Source organism: Balearica regulorum, chromosome Z, assembly GCF_011004875.1.
Source record: "Balearica regulorum gibbericeps isolate bBalReg1 chromosome Z, bBalReg1.pri, whole genome shotgun sequence".
In the NCBI taxonomy this organism is placed as follows: domain Eukaryota; kingdom Metazoa; phylum Chordata; class Aves; order Gruiformes; family Gruidae; genus Balearica; species Balearica regulorum.
Window position 1 is genome coordinate 1,889,129 of NC_046220.1, and position 22,575 is coordinate 1,911,703.

General features: G+C 37.2%; 1 protein-coding gene across 4 annotated transcripts in view; it reads left to right on the forward strand.

The window, feature by feature from the left end:
• The window catches only part of KIAA0825 (KIAA0825 ortholog), a 252,971-nt gene extending 230,396 nt beyond the window's left edge, over positions 1 to 22,575 (forward strand). For all 4 annotated transcript variants that reach the window (XM_075739321.1, XM_075739324.1, XM_075739322.1 and 1 more), the window contains one exon: positions 20,311 to 22,575. In XM_075739321.1, the coding sequence (XP_075595436.1) occupies positions 20,311 to 20,425 (115 nt within the window). In that variant the 3' untranslated portion in view covers positions 20,426 to 22,575. The remainder of the gene's footprint in view (positions 1 to 20,310) is intronic.

The window sequence follows — 22,575 nt, forward strand, 5'->3', positions numbered from 1 at the left end:
TTACTCATATAAAATTCTTCCACAGCTGCATATTGTCTAGTTTACTAGAACTGGATCTACAATTAAAAAAAAATGAACAGTTAACAAATCATTATATGCAGTTCAACAAAAGGTTGTAAATAGGGAGGGACAGTTGCACGTATTTATGCTGGATTTGAGGGTGGTCAAACACTGGAGCAGGTTGCCCAAAGACGCTGCAGACTCTCTGTCCTTGGAGGGGGTTCAAGGCTTCACTGGACACAAGCTTGAGCAACCTGATCTAGTTACACCTGTTTTGCGTGGACCTCTAGAGGTCCCTTCCAACTTTGATGGTGAGTAGCAATGAATGTGTTCACACTCTGATGGAGAATGTTTGCATTCGGTATTGAGCAGCTTTAACCTATGGAACCTGGCTGAAGACTGGGGTCTTGTGAAAGTTCACCAGTCCAGTCCTCAACATAGGACAATAAAGAGCTTTAGCAGACAATTAATCTTACACCAGAGTGACACCACTAGGAAGAATAAAAGGAGCAATGCTGCTGATAAAACTGAGAAATGGTAAAGCCATTTGAGATCAGAAGAGGGAGCTTGATGTAAACCCTCAAAGATGGGAGACTGTATGCGATCTGAAAGACGGAGGGCACTTCGGGGCAGTCCCTGCATGAGTATTGATGGACCGTCCCAATGCACTGGACAAAAGCCCAGCTCCCCAGTGCCTTGGCAGGCAAACAGGCACCGGAACTGGCAAAACGCAGAGACTAAGAGCACGTATGAGTGGATGCTAGTGCTTCAGACTGGTCTTGACTAATAACACAGGTCCTCTTCCCCTTCTAATACCATCGGTTAAACCAGATACAAGGTAATGTTAATCCTAACAGCCACTTGCATCAATTGTTAAATTGCAAAGTTACCATTTCCAGAAAAAAAAAATATAATTGTATACTAGAATAGTATTTGACATGTGGAATTTCATGAAGATGGATTAATTTATGGACAATTTTGGGCTAAAGATGGATATAACACAGTTGTCTTCAATTTCAACTAAAAGACAACCGCTGTACCCCCATCATTAAGCTGTAATTCTTACAAAAAACTTCAATTAATTGGATTTTTCACCAGAACTTTTTTGTTTGATTTAAAGTACCATGTAGATTCGTTATAGAAACTTCATTTAAATATGGATTTAATTAGAAATGTTTTATAATTTTAATGAGTCTTAAAAGTCTTTTGATGAGCAGTCAGTGTAATTATGGTATTTAAAATGATTGGATAAATGCACACTTTATAATTTACCTTCCTCGCAACTGTGTTTTCATGCTGGTTATTTTTAACATGAAGAATTGTTTCATTTTGTGTCAGTTTATCCTCCTCTTCCTTCCACAAAATGTTTTATCTCTGAAATAAAATTAAATATGCATGATACTAGTAGTATTGGATAATATTGTAATAGCACAGTTAAAAATCAATCTAGGAGAAGAAAATTATTTTGGTTTTGTTAGAGAAGTGACTAAATTGATAATTTGTTATCCAGAAGTAAATTACAGACTAGCTCCATCCTATATGTGTTGTCTCTTTTGTGTTTGAGGAAATTACCTGCAAAATTGCTGCAGAAGACATGTTGCACTAGGTATTGTGCTATCAGCAATCTGCTTCACTACCACAACATAAAGAAAGAGAGAGGCTCAGCAAATTTAGGAAAATAAGGAGGTTACAGAACTAGCAGTTAAAAGGGGAAAAAAAATTGGCTTTTTAATGCATCGTGTGGTTTATCACACAACCTACATGAAGACCACTAACTGTCACATGCTAAACCTTACAATTCATTGTTCAGAAACAGTATACAATAGCTCCGGCATATCTAATAAATTGTTGTTACGTTGCTCTTTCTTTTTTTTCCCCCCTCTGTGTGTGTGTTTGGATGTATTTTTATTAATGAAAACTGAGCTCATGGTAAGTCGAGTCTTTAATACAGAATAGATAAGCCAATATTAGCGCAACCAGCCTAAAGAAAGCAGTGAACAGGAATTTACATATTATTTCTCAGGACTGCAATACCTCTCTGCAAATCAATCAGATCTCTTCTGCTGGAGTGCTCCAGGAGGGTCACATTTCCCCACAGTCCCCAGATCTTTATATTTACTTACTGAATGAGTACTTCGGGGCAAAAATACTTTACTGTAAGGCGCGTCGACAATTCCCATTCCCTGTTTTGATCTTTTTTGGCTTGTAGATTGCTAGCTTTAGTGTCTCACCCAGAAAAGACTATAAAAGAAGGGTAAATGTAATGATAATTGCTTGAAATATTCACCCACATCCAGCAAACTGAGCGTGTAGTTCCTAGCTTTATCTGGATCTGGGTTTCCATCTTGCAGCATTAGCCAGCAGTTAAAAGAAACTCCGTTTTGTGTCAGCAATGCTAGGTTCAGAAATTTTGCTCCCCCCTTTTGCGAAAGAATATGGAAATTTATCCTGTTTTGTCCATTGACTGTTGTTCATTCCATGCCCATCTTATAAGTGCAAGGAGAAACTTCACTTGCACTCATGCTTTGCAAGTAGATACTTGTATAATATCATATATGTTTGTCATCTTCATATCTCATATGGCATATGGGAAGGCTTAAGATCTTTCAATTTCTGTCATAGTATATGTCTATTGGACTTTTCTTGTAAGAAGTATTTAAACTTTTTATTTTGAACATAATTTATTACATGGTCAAGTACTCTGGTTCTCAGGTTTCTATGCAGCCCTCCAGCAGATGCTAGTTCTATTTTGCCATGCACTGCTGTGTAATGTAGTAGTACCAAATACAGTTCTGGATGTGTTACTACAACGTTTTGTTTATGTTGAAGCACACTCACAGTTTTTAATACCATTTTTCCATGAGCCCATTTAATTGTGTTTCTCTTGGACTTTAAAAAAAACATGCTTGAAATAATATTATTTTTGTGACAAATCGTTATGAGTTTAAATCAAATTGTAGTCTATGAACTGTCATTTCCACGGTTGGTATGTCCGTCTAGTGCACACTGCTTTTTATGTGTTTAACAGCTTTATGATTTGCAATACCATTTTTGGATATTTAGAATACTAATCCAGAGCCATCACATAATTTTTTCTGGCTAAAACAAATAAATCTTCCGTGAACGTATTTAAGATGAGAATATCAGAATCTGATAACTTCTTCCTTTATTTTCAGTCATATGTTTTAACAAAATGGGGTTTTTTTGGTGAAAACAAGCTTTTAAACAGCATTAACATTCTTAAACTTTTCTGGGAACTCCTTTACTCTTTTTGTGTTTTTGTTTCGTTCCACTTTCTATGTACATAGGTCTTATTCTTTTTACCTTTATGCCTTATTTTTTTTGTGATTTCAGCTAGTTCCATGAGGTTGTAAAATGCTTTCAATCTTAGACATATTTTAATCCTTGAAATAATTGCATAATTTACTTTTTCCATTTACTTATCTTTCCATCTATTTAATATATTCCTCCAAGATAAATACTCTTCTAAATCTCTGTTCAATGGTTACCTGTTTGTGATTCTTTCATTTATTAATTATTAAATTATTTATTTACTTTATCTTCAGATATTATGCTGACCTTTAAGCCAGTGTCCAGCTTTTAAAATACTTGAATTACTTAAGCACTTACTTCTCCCAGTAATAGCCCAGTCTTGGGGGGGGGTCTGTCTATTAAACAGATTTCACAAGCACCAGTGGTGCTATATTGTGCAGGGAGTAATTGCACCTTGTTTCTCTGCAGGTCTAAATATTCCTAGTTTATAATTTTTTCAAGATAGCTCTGCTTGCAAAACTAGCAGCTTTGCCAGAAAAAAGGGAACTGCTTAAGTGTGTCTTTTTCCATGTTTCTGCTTCTTCTTTTTTCCCATTTTGCAGTGTTGCTGATGCTGTCACTTCCATTTTGGCTTCTCACAGCTACCAGTGCAGGTCACAGAATTCACAGCAATAGTTGTGGATTTGAGGAGGAGAGGAGCTTATTTGTGGTTGATGCAAACATGGGCAAAACTTAATACCATGCAATGTGTGTAAACGTTGCCTCTTCTGTTTTGGCATGATGTCAATTTTATGAAACTATTGAAAGACATTTTACACAGACTGCATCATATTATTTTCTACAGATACTTGCCCAGTTTTAATCACTTCCATGATACTTGTACCTCCTGATCTTCTAATAAATTTGCTTTGTGGATTTTAGGGTGTGCAGCTGTACAGTGAAAGGTCAAGGCAGAAAATGAAATTCAGCACAAATACCCTTTGTTCTTATTATTCATCTTTTATAAGAAAGAGGTCAGAGTCTTTTTGACAGGAGAATATGTTTGTCTGTTTTCTGCAGTACCACAGCTGGGTTTTAAACACTGATGTGCTAGTGTGCATGCATCTGAGAAGCAGAACAAGGATGTTAAAAGATTGGTGGTGAGTGACTAAGGCAGAAGATGTGGGGTTTATTTAACTACAATTTGTGTGAGCGTACGATAAAAATGAGCGAGGCCTGTAGTCATCTTGTGCTTGACCTCTCAAAGGTTCTTATGTTCATAAAGATCTTAATGTAGCCATTACAAGCACTTCGTCTTTTCCTGTGAAGTGACTCGGTCACTAAAAAATACTGTAAGTAGGCAGAAAAAGCATTCTTTTACATGGTGTCCACTCATTCTTCATGGTTTCAGCCATATCTGGCTGCTTCAGGTACTTCAGAAACAGAAAAACTGCTGCTTAGGATGAAATAGACATTGCAAGTGCCAGCTGCAGCAGACAGTGTAGGTTTTATGATCCTAAGGCTCTTTGTAATTTCTAAATCTATCATTCTTATTAAAAATACTGAATAATTAAAACCATTTCAATACATTTGCAACAATTTATTCTTTCAATATTTTATCCTAGAATAAAGTTCACATGATGCTCCACAAATATATAGTAAGAATGCTATTTGCCTTGAGCAGAAATATAGAGAAAATTAGAATTTCAAAAATGAGAGAAACATTGCAGTACCTTTGGCTTCATGGTCTCATTTATTGTAATATCCATCATTTCTTTATTTCTTTGGCAGCTCTTTATGCAGGAATTATTCTTTTTTTTCTGAAAGCACTGAACTTTGTGCTGATTTCTGATTTTTAAAAATAAAAAGTGCATTACCAGGAGTTCAAATATAGCAAGGAATTATTACATTTTTGAACTCTTTGCTACCTCAGATCTATCCTAATCAGATTGATCAAACGCTGGTGCTTAGCATCATGTTCTCTGAAATGTGTAAGCAGCTGCAGAGACATTAATAGGCTACAAATTCCTGTTTCAAAATGCTGAAGATGGCATTAATTGGTAGGCATTTGGCCAGATACTTTAGGCTCCACCTGTATCTGCTTTTTTGGGCATCTTCCAAATCTTCATATGTTATATCTGGATGATATATAGATTTTATCAGGTCGATTTCAGTATACTTGGCAGATAAAGTAGAGGAAATGAAATTCATAGAATCATCGAATCATAGAATGGTTTGGGTTGGAAGGGACCTCACAGCCCATCCAGTGCCACCCCTGCCATGGGCAGGGACACCCTCCACTAGCCCAGGTTGCCCAAAGCCCCATCCAACCTGGCCTTGAACACTGCCAGGGATGGGGCCTCCACAACCTCTCTGGGCAACCTGTTCCAGTGCCTCACCACTCTAACAGTAAAGAATTTCTTTCTAACATCTAATCTAAATCGACCCTCCTTCAGCTTAAACCCATTACCCCTTGTCCTGTCACGACACTCCCTGATAAACAGTCCCTCACCATCTTTCCTGTAGGCTCCTTCAGGTACTGGAAGGCCGCAATTAGATCTCCCCAGAGCCGCCTTTTCTCCAGGCTGAACGAGCCCAACTCTCTCAGCCTGAGGTCTCCACAGCAGAGGTGCTCCAGCCCTCCCATCATCTCCGTGGCCTCCTCTGGCCTCGCTCCAACAGCTCCGTGTCCTTCTTGTCCTGGGGACCCCCGAGCTGGACGCAGCACTGCAGGGGGGTCTCAGCAGAGCGGAGCAGAGGGGCAGAATCCCCTCCCTCCACCTGCTGGTCACGCTGCTGGTGATACAGCCCAGGACACGGGTGGCTTTCTGGGCTGCCAGCGCTCATTGACGGCTCATGTTGAGCTTCTCATCAATCAATACCCCCAAGTCCTTCTCCTCAGGGCTGCTTTCAATCCATTCAAATTCCTGTCATGAGAAGATTTCTGAGATTTAGAAAATGTTCCCATCCCACATCGAGATGAAATCCAAATGTTTTAAAGTTCCTCACGCAGAGACACAAACCCAGCAGCCTGGCAGGTGGGGATTTCGCCGGTACCCTTCTCTGTCACTCCCGCGAGTCTCCTATGAGTCACTTGAATTGGAATGACACAGACCATCCCACAGTGACAATTTCTTTCTCCTGTGTTAAGGAATTAATAAAATCCTCGCTGAACCGCTGTATTGCAGCCCCATAGAGTGCTGCACATCTTCCCTTGTTCTCCCCACGTCCCTGACCAAGGTGGCAGACTAAGGTTGAGTCTTGGTCCTGGCTGGCAAAGGCCAACCTGTTAAGCTGTCTGAAGGGATTTGCTTGAATTCTAGCTTTGCAATGTGCTTTCCTTTTGAGAAGTATGTAAAAGCGGGTATACATCCATAAAAAATGTTCACCAAATTGGTGTTTTCTGCGTCAGTAAAAAGTTGTGAACATATGTCTTCATGAGTTTCCTGGTTGCAGATATATGCACGTAATCCCAAGCAAGTTCCCAGTTCCAACAATCAGTGGGAATAAATATCATTTAGATGATAGCAACAACAAACCTGTGCAGTTCAATTGAATCTACATGTCTCAACCAAGTATTTGCATGGTGTTGCTATTTTCTTTCATGTCTTTTTCTTCACCCATCTCCTCCCTGCTTTGTGATTTCCACTCCTGACATCATATGTATCTTACACAACAAGCTGTAAAACTGCCTTTTTGCTTTATCTGTTAAATAATGCCATCCTTAGCTTATTTACCCTACAAAACAATGCCAGCAGAAAATTTGGCAAGTAATTTGCCAAACGCTATTCTCACTAGTCTGTTAGGCAACTAATTAAATCTTCACTGGAGGACACAGAAAATTGATATAAGATATATAGGGCTCAGATATTTAAGTTTTATCATAATGTATTCATCTTTGGTTTTTTCTTTTTGTACCATCAGGTTTTGGCTATTGCAACACTAATGAAAAATAATGTAATAGGACAATTCCTTTAGTATTTATATTAAGTAGAAGAAAATTCCTCAATCACTGCTTGCATTAGTAAAGCCAATATTATAATTTAAATTATGCTACAGGATGAATTTGAAAACTAGAGCCTCATAATCCTTAAAACAATATTTGCACAATAGTATTTAACCTTCCAAAGAACAGAGGAGTGGAAAAAAGCTACAGTAAATATGAGGTATATTAAGACATTTCATCACGTCATATTTCTGTTTAATCAACCTCCTATTTAGCAACTATTCTAAATATGTGTCTTGAAATATAGGAAACACTATTTACAGTTAAAAGATTTCCATATGTATGCATGCTGAGCAAATTAATTGATCGACATGATTTTAAAATGTATTTAATACACAGCTTTATGAAGTTCACTTTTTATAGATGCTTTCCTCAAGATCAGTTTTACGTACCAGAGCTCAGCACGCTGTTCTGTAGAGCCACCAGTCTTTGTAATGGGTCAAAACCAGATTAAATTTGCCTTTGTTTATTCATCTTTTTCCAGTTAACAGCTGGACCTGAGCTAAGCAGAGAAAGCAAAGCTCTTTGCCAATTTATTCAGGAGAGCTGTTGGGGAATTTCTTCCAGCTCTCTCCCTTACCTTGGTTGCAAGATGTTGGTCTGCATGACTGATTTCCAATATTTTCAGTCCTCTTTTCACTTACCTTTCTCTTCTTAGCATTTGTGGGTTTCTCATTTCTGGATGTAAATATTAGTTACACTGATACAGGCAATATTATCTTGCATGGAATGAAATGGGGGAAATTACTAGGTTTTCAGTTCCAAACTGAAAAACTTTATTTATAAATAAATTTTATTTATTTGTTTGTTTGTTTGATTGATTATTCCTTATGTATTTATTTTGCATGAACCTTTCTGTAAAGGGTTGCAATACAGCAATGAAAGACCTAAATGACTAACAATGAAGCATACTGCGGACAGAGAAGCTGTTTATGTGTCTTCATCTCTTCCTCTACATTTGTTTATTTATCTATTTGCTGGTCTGAAATTGATTTGTTAGGTTATGTAGATTTTTATCTACAGATTATTTTATTCTTCTTTGAGATGGTATCTCTGCATCAATTGGTTGTTGAATTTTCAGTCTGGCCCCGGTAATCCTCAGGGAGAGTGAGACAGGGTTATACAACCAGCTACTAAGTTTTGAAAATAAAATAAGAAGTAGCTGCTAGGCTTCCAGGCTTGTTGAATTCAATTTTTTTGTATCTAACAATGGGAACCAGCCAATTTATCCTGCCCTTTCTGTCTATTATTTTGTTTTATTTTTGGCATATTCTTTCCCAATCTCTAGCATTAAAGAATTCATCCTGACTCGGTATCAGCCATTAATGGGTCATGCCGTTTAGTGCACAGTTTCCATACAGTTGCCTTTCAAAAATGTACTTCAGACCTGGAAAAAAAAAAAAAGATTATATATTGTGTTATACTCAACATTTATTTTCTATAAGAAAAGACATACAGGCACTACTCATATGCTGTTCTTTATTGGAGGGACCACATTTACTCTGCGAGTGTCAGGGAAATAAAGTACTGACGTGCAGTATAGATGTCTGAATTTGGCCGGTTTACTTCAGTATTTCAGGTATTGCAAAAGGTGTGATCACTTTGATTTTTCTACACAGGGACAAGTTTGCATGGACAAAGTAATGTAAAGGCAATGTCCTTCCTTTTCTCAGGGCACAAGTGACTCCCGTGAAGTGGTTAGATGCTGTTGCTGTGGGCTCATCCAGAGCCCTGGGAAGTTAAGGGAGGTTTCGTGCACTAGTAGGAGCGTTTGGCACATGGCAGAAGAACCGTGACCGCTGCTGTCTGAACGAGGGAATTTTCCCCTGCCGAAGCCGTCAGCTGGGCAGGAGGCCAGGACACTCAGGGAACCCCATCCATCTCCCATGTCACCAAGCCTGGGGCACCTCCCCCATCAACTACACCTTCACAGGGAGCCCTACTGAAAAACATATAGGTGTGTCAGGAAATATACCTGCCGGGAGTGAAATAGGCACATTCCGGTGGCAGCTGGATCGTATTGAAACATATGTAGGGGTCCTTTTAATACCAACAAAAGATAATTATTTCACTTGTCCTTGGTATTGGGACTGTAAAGCAGTTTTGCCTGTGTACCATCTTGTGATATTCTGTGTTGGATTGTTGTCAGCTTTTTCCATAAGGCGCACTCTGCTTTTCAGACAGTGTATAAATGTACTGTCTTCAGAGTATTCAAATTGCAAGCTGAAGATTCAGAATGTGTAAAATGCCAAAATGAAGGTCATCTGAGCAATTTAAAGCCTGGCCTCATCAGTGCAGGTATGGCCTCCTTCACATAACTGCACCGCTTCCAGAACGGGGAGCAGCTCGCTTGGTGCTGTCGCTGGCATTTATCTGCAACACTCTGTCACGCCATGTAGAAATATCCTACGATACCATCTTTAGTTACATGAACGCGAAGTAGTCAGAGCTAGATGCAGCTGCAGCGTGCATGAGGAGGGACAACTGTGCCATATGGGACAGCACTAATGATGGGGCTAATGTTTGCTTGGGTAAGGCTGCCTGGTAGGATTTCTATAGGTGTGAAGGAGACTTCGTGTTTGTGTGCCATCTGGGGTAGCTCCACATGGTACGATGAAACGAGGAGAGGCTGAGGCAGCTGGGACTGCTCAGCCTGGAGAAGAGGAGGCTCAGGAAGACCTTATCCATGGGTATGAACACCTGATGGAGAGAGTAAAGATGATGGTCTGTCCTCAGTGGCACCCAGTGGCAGAACCAGAGGCAATGGGTGCAACAGGAATGATGGAAATTCTGTCTAAGCATAAGAAAAAAACCTTTTTTTACTCCAAGGATGGTCAAACTCTGGACCAGGTTGCCCAAGGAGATCATAGAGCCTGTCTATACATGATAGAGTATCTCCTTGGACATACTCAAACCCCAACAGGACATGGCCATGATGAACCTGCTCTAGATGAACACCAGCCTTAGGTGTCCCAGAGTGGGACATGCCTGGTTCTTACAGGAGAGTGGGGAAATCTGGCCACAGACCAGGCAGAAGCAGGTTTTTCTTTGGTATGAACATGAAAGGACATAAGGTTTTTCAGCAGCCCATGATTTGCTCAAATTAAAACCTTTTGGTACCAATAAAAGTCAGTTTCCTGGCCCCTCTAAATGTTCTGCTTAGATTGCACATTTTTCTGCAAGTTGTGAACTGAGTGGAATTATTCTAAAAGAAAGAAAAATTTTTTTTTTTAAATTCAGTGCATTAAGAAAAGTAGTGGATTATATTACTCATAATCTGTGTTTTCAAAATATTCATCTTTCTATGCTATCATAGTAGCCCCTTCTTAACAAATGGAGGAAGTTTCTTGTTGACAAAATATGAATTTTTTATATTCCTAAGCCACAAAGCTGTCAAATTATCAAATATAATTTCTCAGCAGATATATCTTGTTTGTATTTACGGAACATACATATGCCACAGTAACCACATTTGAAAGCTTAATCCTTTAAAGTATTTACATTGGGTTTTCAACATTCATTATGGAAAGCCTTTGTAAATTGAAATAAAAATGGGAGGGGTGAAAACACGGAACAAGTAGTGCATGATCTGAAGAGCAGGATATTTTCAGTGGATGAATTTTTGGTTCCTAAACTCTACCATGTAATCATATGCAGGCAAAACTTACATGTACTGAATGGAAATGTTGACAGCACTATGATGATAAGGTACTTCCTTTTGTGAATTTGGGCCTCTTGATTTTCTTGAAAAATTATATTAATACTCAAAGTAATAAAATTCATTTCATACGATGATTACCGAGTTTTTTAAAATTATTGAAAATATGAATGTTCACCTCCAAGCAGTTAGCTTAGATACAATGTTATTGATCTCATTCTTCCATAAAATCTGCCCTCGTGAATGCCTGCATCATTACTTGCATATGTATGTATATATATAGGTATGCTATATGCATATATATTTGAAATATTGTATGCATTTGCACAATCAAGCATACAGTGTTGTTAGAGAGTCAGATAAGCATCTTCATGCATGTACTAGAGGTTTTTGGGGTAGTCCAAAGAAGAAATAAAAGAATGCGGACAGGCTACAATCTGCAGACAATAAACACATGTGATCTTAGCACAATTATTTCTGTGACTGTCATTATAAGAAATTATCCTTTGTGAATAAGCTTTGCATAAGATTCTAAGCAGTTAGACTAAAAGAGAATGTGTTTTGGTCCAAATCTGAGTAAGGCACAAGTCCAGTAAACTGAAGCTGTGCAAATTATTATTATTAGGGTTTCGGGGTGGGGGAATGGGGGGGTGTTTAACTTATTTAAAAAGCAACAGCAAAAAATATTTTTTTTTCTTTTTTAACATAAAATACTTTACACGTACTTGGTTACCTGAAAAGCTGACAATATCAGTTTGGGTTAAAAAACCCTAATTTGTGAATTAAAAAAAAAAAAAAATTCCATATTGAAATGTTATTTTGGATAAAAACATGTCATTTACTTATAAAATATTGAAACCAAATACTTTCACATTGCATTTAAATTTATAAGGCCCACCTTAACTAAAATTACTTGACAATGAACAGGTCATTTAAAATCTGCCCTGTTATTCAAAATTTTTCAGCCAAAAAAATTTCACCAATTAATTAGGATAAAAAAACTTATTTATTAAAATGAAAAAGAGGAGAGACGCAGGCATCTTCCCTAAACCTGCCACCTCAGGGAATGCGCTGTCATTCACTTCCTCTCGCAAAAGCGTTATAGTTCTGGGATCCTGCTGATATACGTATATTTCTATAGGCCTTTGATGCTTTATGCATTCTAGCACATAATTCACCCAGGATCCTCTCAGACACAGTAACAAGTCCCTGTTTAAGAAGACAACTCCTCCATGATGGAGAGCGAAGTGCTGGAAAGCCAGTGGGATGAGGTCTGGGACACAGGAGGTCTTATAGGAATTCAGGTGCCTAACTCCAAGAGGAATATTAGTGGAGTAGATCAGTGTGGAAGAAAAGTGTTAGAAATTTGTGATTTCTCTCTTTCCTATCCCTTTCGTACTTTAGAGTTTATCCCAAGTACAAGGAGCTCTTGGGAGTAAATATCTAGGTGCCCGAAACTTCTGGTTTCATTTCACTCCAGTTGTGTTCACCTACTGACAGCTTGCTACTCTAAGTGCATAATTAGTCTTCTGTTAATTGTTTAGTACATTCCTTTTTCTCTATTAATCCGTATTGTTATCATTAATTATGTGTCATATATATATATATATGTGCCCACACATATACATGTTTTCTCACCCAAGTTGGAAACACTTATCAAACTCAAACCTTTATTAAGAGCATCTTTACGCTTCTTCACACAATGACACTATGATGTCAACATTATTCTGATGTAAGTGGTGTTGGACCTAGAGCAGCAGTATACAAGTTGTGTATGAAACAAGAAATCTCAGGAAACTGAAAATAAAGAGACATCCTGCTGCTGCAGAAACCTAACAAACTGGGCTATTTCAGAATAACCTATGGTGACAGCTTCAACAAAGCTGGGTCAGTGCGAGCCTAATTCTCTCAAATGTCCATTATTTAAAGGTATGCAGTTACGAAAGAGCTGTAAGAATGCGCTGAAAAATGGAAATTTAACTTAATGATTTTTTTAAAAGAACCAACTGAAATGTTGAGGATATAGATCTTTCCAATTTTCTATTGTGTTAGAATTGTGAACGAAAAAGGTTGAATAAAAAAAAAAAGACCTAAGAGAAAGCTTCGTCCTGTTGCAGTGTGTTCCTGCTGTCTGCAACTCATGGCTCGGTGTCTGTGAGGTTTGATTCACCGTTTTTCAAAGATGTGGGATAGCAAACACCAGTAACAGGGAGGCTGGGTAAATACTACCTCTCCTTTCTTATTGCAGCTGGAAAGCTTCTAAAATTTTTGCTGTGTGCCTTCCACTGCCCTTGACAACATCCTTTGTAGCTGTGTTCTTGCCCTGGAAAAGGGTCTTTCATCATTTTTTTTCCAACACTTGTGAAGTTTCTATTTCAGTTCAAAACTTCTTAAATATCCTTCTAATGTCTTAACTTCATAGCTGGGACAGGTTAACCTGTGAGTCAGAGCTCTATTCTCTTCTCATGACATACTTTCTAAAATGTTTCCCATGTACTGATTTCTTCAGTACATCGAAATTCTGTCTTTCCTTTTGGTTTGCTCTTTGGAAGTGGGAGCATAACTCTGTTGATTCCTTATAGCTGCATCTCTCTTTATTTTTTTTCCCTCGCTCCCATTCTTGTGGCATACAGATAATTAAAAACATAAATAATAATTCTCATGGCGTCTTCCTCTATATCCTCTAGGAAAATAAATTAATTTATTTTACTGATTGGGAAAATTCTGGGAGGACATTTTTAATGATGTTTATGTATTGAAATTTTCAGTTTTGATTTATTTCTGAATGTGATGAAGGACACTGATTTTCACATGGACTGTCCTGAAAGCACTATAACTTTCCACTACAGGGGGATATTGTTTATTTTGGATGGAGAAAGACAAGCGAATTGTGTTGCATTAGGTAGACATGTCCCAGTTGGTGTGATTTCAGCGGGAATATCGCTATCAGAAGCTTCACATGCATCGCATTGCTCCTCTGGGTCTTGTTCAATAGTGCAGTAGTTGTGTATTTGATGGCTGCTCCCCCCTTTCTTTTAGTGTCCTTCACGGCAGTATGTGTTTTGTAGCAGGGTTCAAGAGAGATTAAAAAATCTGGGAAGATTTCTACACAAATGGCTGAAACAAAGCAGACATCTTTTGACTTGTTACAATTTAAGGAGTTTAAATGTTAGTCACAGTCATAAAAAATTTATTTTAATCAAATACAATCTGATTAAACTACCAGAGACTTCCCTTTTAATTTAATACTACCATAAGAAAAATAAAACTTTGCACCACATAGAAACTAAAAGATTTTTCAGGACTTGAGATTACGGATAAACATTGGATTTATTTGGCTGCCTAACATTGATGTAAAATGCATTTCATGGTCTATGATTCCTTATGTTACAAAAACGTGTATTTACAGCTACAGAGATGTATATTCTTCTATTACTTAAAAATGGCAAACAAGATACCAGCTGCTGAGATTTCTTGTCTTGTGGTGAAGTTTAACATGCTAGACATTGATAAAACAATTGTTCCACTGCCTGCAAGAGCTTAATCCACAGCTGTGTCTCTCCTGAAGTTCAGGAGGCAAAAAAGTAATTCATTAAAATGCTCCGTGAGCTGGTAGCAAGGCATTGCATTTTATTTAACTGCATGATTTTTCTCTACCCATTGCAGCTCAGTGTAGGGAACACTACTGACTTTTTTATTGGCAGTATTCTAATAACTGAAATGTATATGCTTATTTTGGATTAAAATAAACATTTACATATAAATTTAAATATCTTGATTTATCGTAAGAAATCTCAAGAATTATACAAAAATAGGAATTATACAAAAATATCTACATATTTTCAACCTCAGCTATAAATATGCCAGTGTAATCCGGTACAAAGGGATGATGGCTGTTTCAACCAAAGGTGTTTGAATTCAGTAGAGGTCCTGCACAGGTACGAGAACAGGATGTGTGACAATGGCTTGGAGGTTTCAAAAATTAAAGACACAACACCAAAACACTTGTCTCTGCTTCGTGCCTGCTCTGTCACTTACCTCTTTCTCTGTCAATGGCCAGCCAAAAAATGGTCTGTCTCATCTTCATTGAGCAACTAATAATATTTATCATAATTACATTCTACAAGGATCAAGCGTATGGACAGGTATAAATACCGTTTTTGGAGAAAATACAATAATTTCATGTCTGCTCAAGTGTAAAAGGCTACAGGAAGTACTTGTGCATGGAAAATACTCTTTAAGCAGAAAGGGACCCCAGGAACAACTGAACTGGGAGGGCTCCACGTTGCAAGCACACGATGTAAGAGAATATGCCACAGCTGGCAGCGCATATTAGGGTTAAGTCCCTTGCAAAAAAATCTGCACCTATTAAACAATGGGATGAATTTAATCTCAATTTCAAAAAATTGCAACAATTAGTTGTTTATGCACAAACTCGTGCTTTCTTTTGCCTCCTTCAGTTTACAGTGTTATTTAGAAATAAATGCATTTAGACAGAAGTTTGATAATTACAGCAAAACAGTTTATTGAAGAAATTGAAGGTGAATAGGTGGAAAATATTTTCATGTAAATTATATGAAAAGACTCTCGAATCACTTAAAGATAAAAGGGAATGTAAGATAAGTTTAAGCACCTTTTTGGTGTTCTTTTCTCACTCTTGCCTTCTTACCTAAGACTTGGCAAAAAAAAGACCCTCTCTCCTTGCGCTCCCTTTTTTTATCAAAATTCCTCTTGAAAATAGTGTGTCTGCAAAACTTTCCAGTGGTAATTCACCACATTAAAAATAGATAAGTTTAAGAGCTTGCAGTACTTGAAGTCTGAATATTTACCCATGTTAAGATGTTTGAATGGCACTGTTGGTGTCTGATTTAGACTAGATGTGAATTATGTCATCTTCTTAGCTCAGTATCAACTACATTGCTAATTTTTGATACATAGCAATTATTAAATATAGCTATTATTCAGTATGGAAATGCTTGTTTTCAGCTACCTGATGTACAGTTAATGTTTGATCATTTGCCAACACTTTCCTACAAGAAGATCTGAGATACTAGCTTTTCCATAGGAAATAAAGGTGTCATTGGTTTCATTTTTAGCTCTTCCTTCCATAGAGCTATGGGTGATGCAACATTTTTCATGACATGAAGAAATGCAATAGATATCAAAATACTACATAAGCACGATTACCAATACATTAAATACCACTATAAATTTATATTAGGATGACCCTTTCTGTAAACTCTTAACTTTTTACACATTGTTTTGTATAACCTTTAGAAAAAGAGCGTGGTTGGTCTCTCAAATAATATGGAGCTTTTTCAAAGTTCAAAATACATCTGAGTTGAAAAGCATTATTACATTTTATTTCCATTTTTGTTCACATTTATTCTTGCTTGTAATTTTTTTACATCATTTTTTACCTCTAATCTTTACACACTTGTTAGATGAACTGTAATAAACAAAGTAACTAATCAAAGAGTATCTATTATAGTTGACTTCTTAATGAAACTTCTTTAAAAGTGGCAATCTGCTACAGGTAAAATTTGTGTCACTTTTGGTAACCCCTATACACATACTACTGTATATGGTTTATTTCTGATTTAATATACTACTGCTTTGGTATCAACTGCACATACTTCCTTTTGATCCATAACAAGCACCTAAATGTAATATATAGTCCCTATTATGGTTTTTAAAAAGTGCCTTCATAGGTATATATATGTACAATTTACAGAATATATGCAGTATTACAACTGAAAATCAAAGCAGCAAAAGTATCACCATGCATGAAATCCAGCCCTGCTAAAAGGACCTGCATTCTTTTTAACAGATGCCCTTTTCTCCGCGTCTTTGCAAACACACTTACTGTTTCTTTAGCTTTTATGATTCAGTCCGGTGAAGAGACAAAAGCATCACAAAACACAGTCCTGTCTAGCCATTTATATAAATGGATGTATTGATGCTAATTATAAGCAAGGCTAGCACATGGATGCATTGCTAAGGAGACCTGAGCTGGAATCACTGGATCTTCCTGGGGCACTGCACACTGCTCCCCTTGCACTTTGTTAGCTTGTGGATGTGCAAGCGAAGTCTTCTTCCTCTCTTGCCTCTTATTTATGAGGAGAAACAGAAGCCCTCCCAGTGCTAGTTATCCTCTTTGACCTCATGATCTACCGTCTAGGCTGACCAGCAGAAAAGTTCAGTGATTCCTGTATTTATCTGTGCTGATGTGTTTTGCTCTATCTATCCAAAAAATATACCGCTAGGGTTTTTTTCCCCTTGATTAGCCACATGCAAGACAGAAAGGAATGGCATACAGCGAAAAGCTTTTAGGCAATTCGCCTCAGGTGCACACAGTATGTCATCTTACATTATTTGATATTTCAGCATACTTTGAAAATATATTTCAAATGCTTTATTCTGTAAGTACACAAGTAGTACCGGCCTGAAAACTTGCAGTGCTACTGTAAAGATTACAAAGGTGATGGCATTTTATTCTAAACATGTGCTTTCTTGTAAATATTTAGAATATATAAATATATAGAATATATAAATATATAGAAAGTTGGACTTTCTGGACACTCGGGCTCATCTTATGGTTATATGAATTCTAAGCAAAAAGTAGATGGTGATATGATGGATTGGTTCAAATAATTCCAGTACCCTGCTGAAATGCTGATTTTATTTAATCTTCCAAGATATAGCCAGACTAAGACAAAATATATGTCAACTATGGATTTGGAAATTTTCTCAAAGAGCTACGTTACTAACAATTTGAAGTAACAGAGGTGTGCAGGTCGGCTGTTCAATTGATGAAACTTGCATTTTGGAAGTAAATCATGATGGTAATTTCATTCACATCCACATTACTTGAACTGGCTAGTTGGGTTTGTACCAATTACAATTGCCAAAACAGTTGTCATACATTTTAGATATCCTAGTAAAAACATGTTCCATTTGGGACAAATTTATGAATAGTAAATGTTGACTCTATTTTCACTTCAACATAAACACCTGATTTCTCATCCCATTTAGAACAGTGAAGACATGTTGTGACCTTCTTGCTTACTGTCCAGTAGTCTTAAAAAACAATATTGTCCCCAGACTTTAAGTCTAAGAGTGGAAAAATTTCTAAATTAGATGAGAGACCAGGTGTTTGTCAAGCTCATTTCATAGATCTTTAATTCATGGATACTGTTAAGCAAATGCATAGAACACATTCTTATCCTCATTGGATCTGCTTAAATGCTTTAAAAATAGACTACTTTTTGATAAAATGATAATGTAATGTATTAGTAATAACTTGTTATAAAGTGAACACTAAAGAATGTCCAAACTGGATGACATTGAAGATTTTTACCAACACTAACGTTTAAGATTCAATGAAATGTGCTGACAAGTATGAAGTCACTATCTTTAAAAGGAATCTGCTGATTTATTGTTAAGCTTCCATTAGCCAAGACAGCTAGATTTCTGCGTTATACCTCCAGCAATAACTGTTCTGAATGTATTCCATTCAGCATTTTCAGTTGCCGTCCTTCTAAGCAAACAGCCCCTCTACTTAAAAATATGCAACAAATCAAATTAATGAAAACGAATCAATTCAACTGGTAAAGTGGTGTTTCGGAATGACTCCAAGGACCATAAATTCAAATTAAGGGTTGCACGACTTCTTCCTGGGTTTAAAGAGGCTCCTTGGCATGTTAGCAAAAGGGAAAAGGGAAAGCAGTCACCCCGATAACAGCATTCACCTGGGACGCTTGCAGAAGTAGCAGTGCTGAGGGCTCATATAGCCAGAGATTATAAACGTACCATAAACCAGAGAACGGAGGAGACAGAGATAACAGCAATTAATTGTACCTAATGTTACTGTTCAGATGAGGTTAAGTATGACAGTAGTCATATATGAGTGGAGCAATAGGATGTTAATTATTGCAAAACTTTGATTGTGGACGAAAAGTGTTTATAATTTTAATCATAGTATGCTTCACTTGTTCTGATACTTCTTCACTCCAGGCAGTGATGTGGGTTGTCAGATTCAGTTTTTAAGGGAAAGGTAAGATGGATATATGCTAATTTATACTTGTTCATTGAATATATTTTTCCTAAATGTATTTTAACAATCAGATTATGCTACAGAGCACTTCTTTTTCTGGTTTTAGTAAACTTTTAAATACAGTTACAAAAAATACACACCGTGCTGTCTTGCCAATACTGATTGCCCTCTTTTTACAAATATGAAGAATGCAAAGTACTCCTCCCACTATTCCATATTATATTTAATTTATTCACTGTTTTTTGCAGTCTGAATGAGGACCTAACAAGTGTGGGGACAGGATTAAAGCATGGCTCCTGACATTAGTTCCCTAAAAGCAGTCTTTGTTCTACTGCTCCTCTACATGTCTCCTACTTTATAGGATCATCCTATGGCTCATTTATAATCTACTGGATTTAATACTTGAATATATGATTTCTGTATTCAGTATTCATGCTTTACCTTTTGTCTTCAGCTGGTCTGAACTGGGAGCCTACACTTTATTATCTACTTAGAACAGAAAGAGATTAATATTAAAGGAATATCAAGCGCTTAAATATCCACAAAATTTGTAAAAGAGATAGAGCCACATTACCAAGCATTATGTAGGCATAATTAGAGTGATACAAAGTTTAGCTGACTATGTATCAGCACTATTTCTGCATTTATTACCCTGATTTTCTGCAAGGGAATACCGTGTGACTCTTAAGGTTTTATATTTAATTATCTACTAAAGAAAAGCAAAATCATCTTCCTAGTCTTTTTCAGGTTTTCAGTTTCAATGGTATTAGGACTTTATACTAAACTAGAATTCAATATTCACATGGAGAAAGGAAGGAATCTGATATGCTGTTTATTTGTTGGTGTTAAAGAAACAAAGAGCCAGTCAGTTTTGTGGTATTTTGTAATATAGTATTGTCACCGCAAGAGAATGATGACCATTCACATTAAATATTGGGTTGGACATCATGTGGTGGTTGAGTTTTCACTGCAAACTTAGAGTCTTGAGAGCATCTGTTTAACTTCCAAAATGCTTGTTAGCTCTTCCACTTTTTCTCTGCTAGTTTTACAAGGCTTCCACCTCTACCTAAGTGTGTGATATAGAGCAGAAAAAGAAAGTACTACCACAATAAGTGTAAGTAAGATTTTGTGGTAGTTTTGACAATTTATGTCAATTGCCTCATGGCCATGCCAGTTGTGTGGGTTGAGATTTTTGAGGGTTGTATTTTATATGATTCAGTAATCTCAACTGGTGTACCCCAGTGAATTGATAGTAACAAGTTTTGTATTGACTTGCTTGTTCTAAAGACTAGTTTAAAACACATAAAAAAATAAATAAAAAGTTATTTTTTCTTTCAGGTGGGAGATGAAAGAAGGTGCAGATCTTGAAGATGAGGAGAGAGTTATGGTGCAACACTTAAAAAATGTTTATTTGACACAGAGCACTCCCACCTCAGAGGATAAAGAAGAATAATTACCTTGACAGGTTTCGGGTAGCACCTTTTTCTGAATTCAACATGATTAACTTAATGGCTTAGTTATAACTGACAGGACTAGAAAGCTCAGGAATATATATCTCGAGTAGGAGTTTTAAACTAAAGAATGTTCTTCTGTTATTGTCTAGTCACCCCATCCAGGCAGCAATTGTTCACACATGCATAAGGTGAGCAACAATCTATGAAAATGTCAATGTCACAAAACAAGGAGGGTGTATCTCAATACTGCGGAGGCATAAACCTGAATGACAAACCAAGAACTGTTTCAAAAGTATAAAAAAACCTCTAAAAATAATGCAGCTTTGGACACGTGCTAAGCATATACCTGTGCTATGCTGCCTTGGACCGTTTTGGAGTCGGAGTCAGAGTCAGCCTGCCCCGGGTTAGCATCGCTCTAGGACCTTTTCACTCCCTTGGTGCTTGTGTTCTAGTTAGTCCTGGCATTAAATCACCCAAAATGTATGAAAAAGGACAAGTATAGGCAACCGGTCTGCAGCCCTCTGTGAGTTCCTCCGGGATGAGTACGAGTATGCTTGGTCATTGTTCCCAAGCAAAACTGCATCAGCTTTATTGCCCTCACAAATCCTAACTTAACATCCAGTGTGTGTTACAGCTTAAAAGCTGCATTATAGAGAAACTTGTTAGTGGCTTTTAAAGTTTTGAGAAGCATCTTTTTATTTAAAAGAATTATTCACAGGCACTGCTGAAAGGACTACCTTAACAGTGAACTGAGAAGAAAAAATTATAAAGAATGCAATATTTATTTCTGGTAAATACAGTAAAATTCCATTTTCAAAGTAAGCCCTGTCTGATACTCAGATTTTCCAAATATTAAATGTTTTTCTTTCCAGTAAAGGTCCTTCCTCAAAGACTAAAAATAGCTGAGTCAGGCGGCTACTGTGACAATATTTTGTTGTACAGAAGGTGTGGTTAGCATTTCCTTAGCTCTGCAGAAGTAATCCATCATTTTTCTATTCGTTTCTCACATTGGAAGTCCAAGGGAACTATTTCCTCTGCCTGATGAAGGACCCTGGCAAAATCTTGCTCAGGCTGCAACCTGAGGTGCAGTTGTTCCTGCTCCCAGCACATCTTCCCAGAGATGCGATTGTGGATGTAACTCAGAACACTTGACTAAGAGGAGGGCACGCTTTTTTTCCTAAAGATTTCAGCAGCATCATGGGTAACCAAAACACTAATGCTGCCACAGGGTCTAATCTGAAATGTAGTTTTTCCTCCTCTTAATTGCTCTTTTTTTATCCTGTCTATAAAATATCAGGCCATTTAAAATGAAAACAGGGACCACTGCATCTTACAAACCTCCGAAGATCTTGTTACAACACCATCAGCAAAAGGGCTGTGAGGCACCAGTGCTTCAAAAATGCTAAGAGTACTGTTTAAAGAAAAAACAGACCTTCCCCTCTGCCACTGATACAGTCATCTCAGATCATAAAGAAGTGATGAAGTGTGAAAACAATTATTCTTTGCTTGTTATTTCACCTTTGAAGATTAGTTGTGGTCTTAAGGCTTAAAACACGGCCACAGGGATCGCCTGTGATGGCAGGGATGGTGTTCTGGCAGGTGAGGCACACATGCTCCAAGCCAAACCAATAATGTGTTAGTGCACGTGAAAGCTGCAGTTTAGAATGTTCTTTCCTATTTTATCAAAATCTATTGTACATAATTAACTTTTTGTATAGTCACATAAAGTGAATTTCTGTGTATGTGGTGAAACTGACTGAAATACTTTTTGTGAAAAAGCTCCCCTTCTGGGAAACACTTATTCTGAATAGGATAAACTTTGCAAGTGAAATAAACTAACCCAGAATAAAAACCCTCACTTACTCTGAAATGGGAATGTCCATATGGGGAGTTATTCCAAACTGGTTATCATCCTTTAATTTCATAACACACCTGGTTCTGGAATAACCTGTAAACAGTCACATTAAGTAAAAAAATAATTCTTTATGCCCCGTCTTCCCTTCTCTCCCTGCTAAAATAATTCAGCAGTAACCCACTGGGTAGCACTAGGACAATTTTGTCGTTCTTAGCAAGAGTGTATTTATAATCTTTATTAATGTGGAGCTGACAACACAGAATAACTAGCCTGAATAAAAGCTGAACTTTTGCA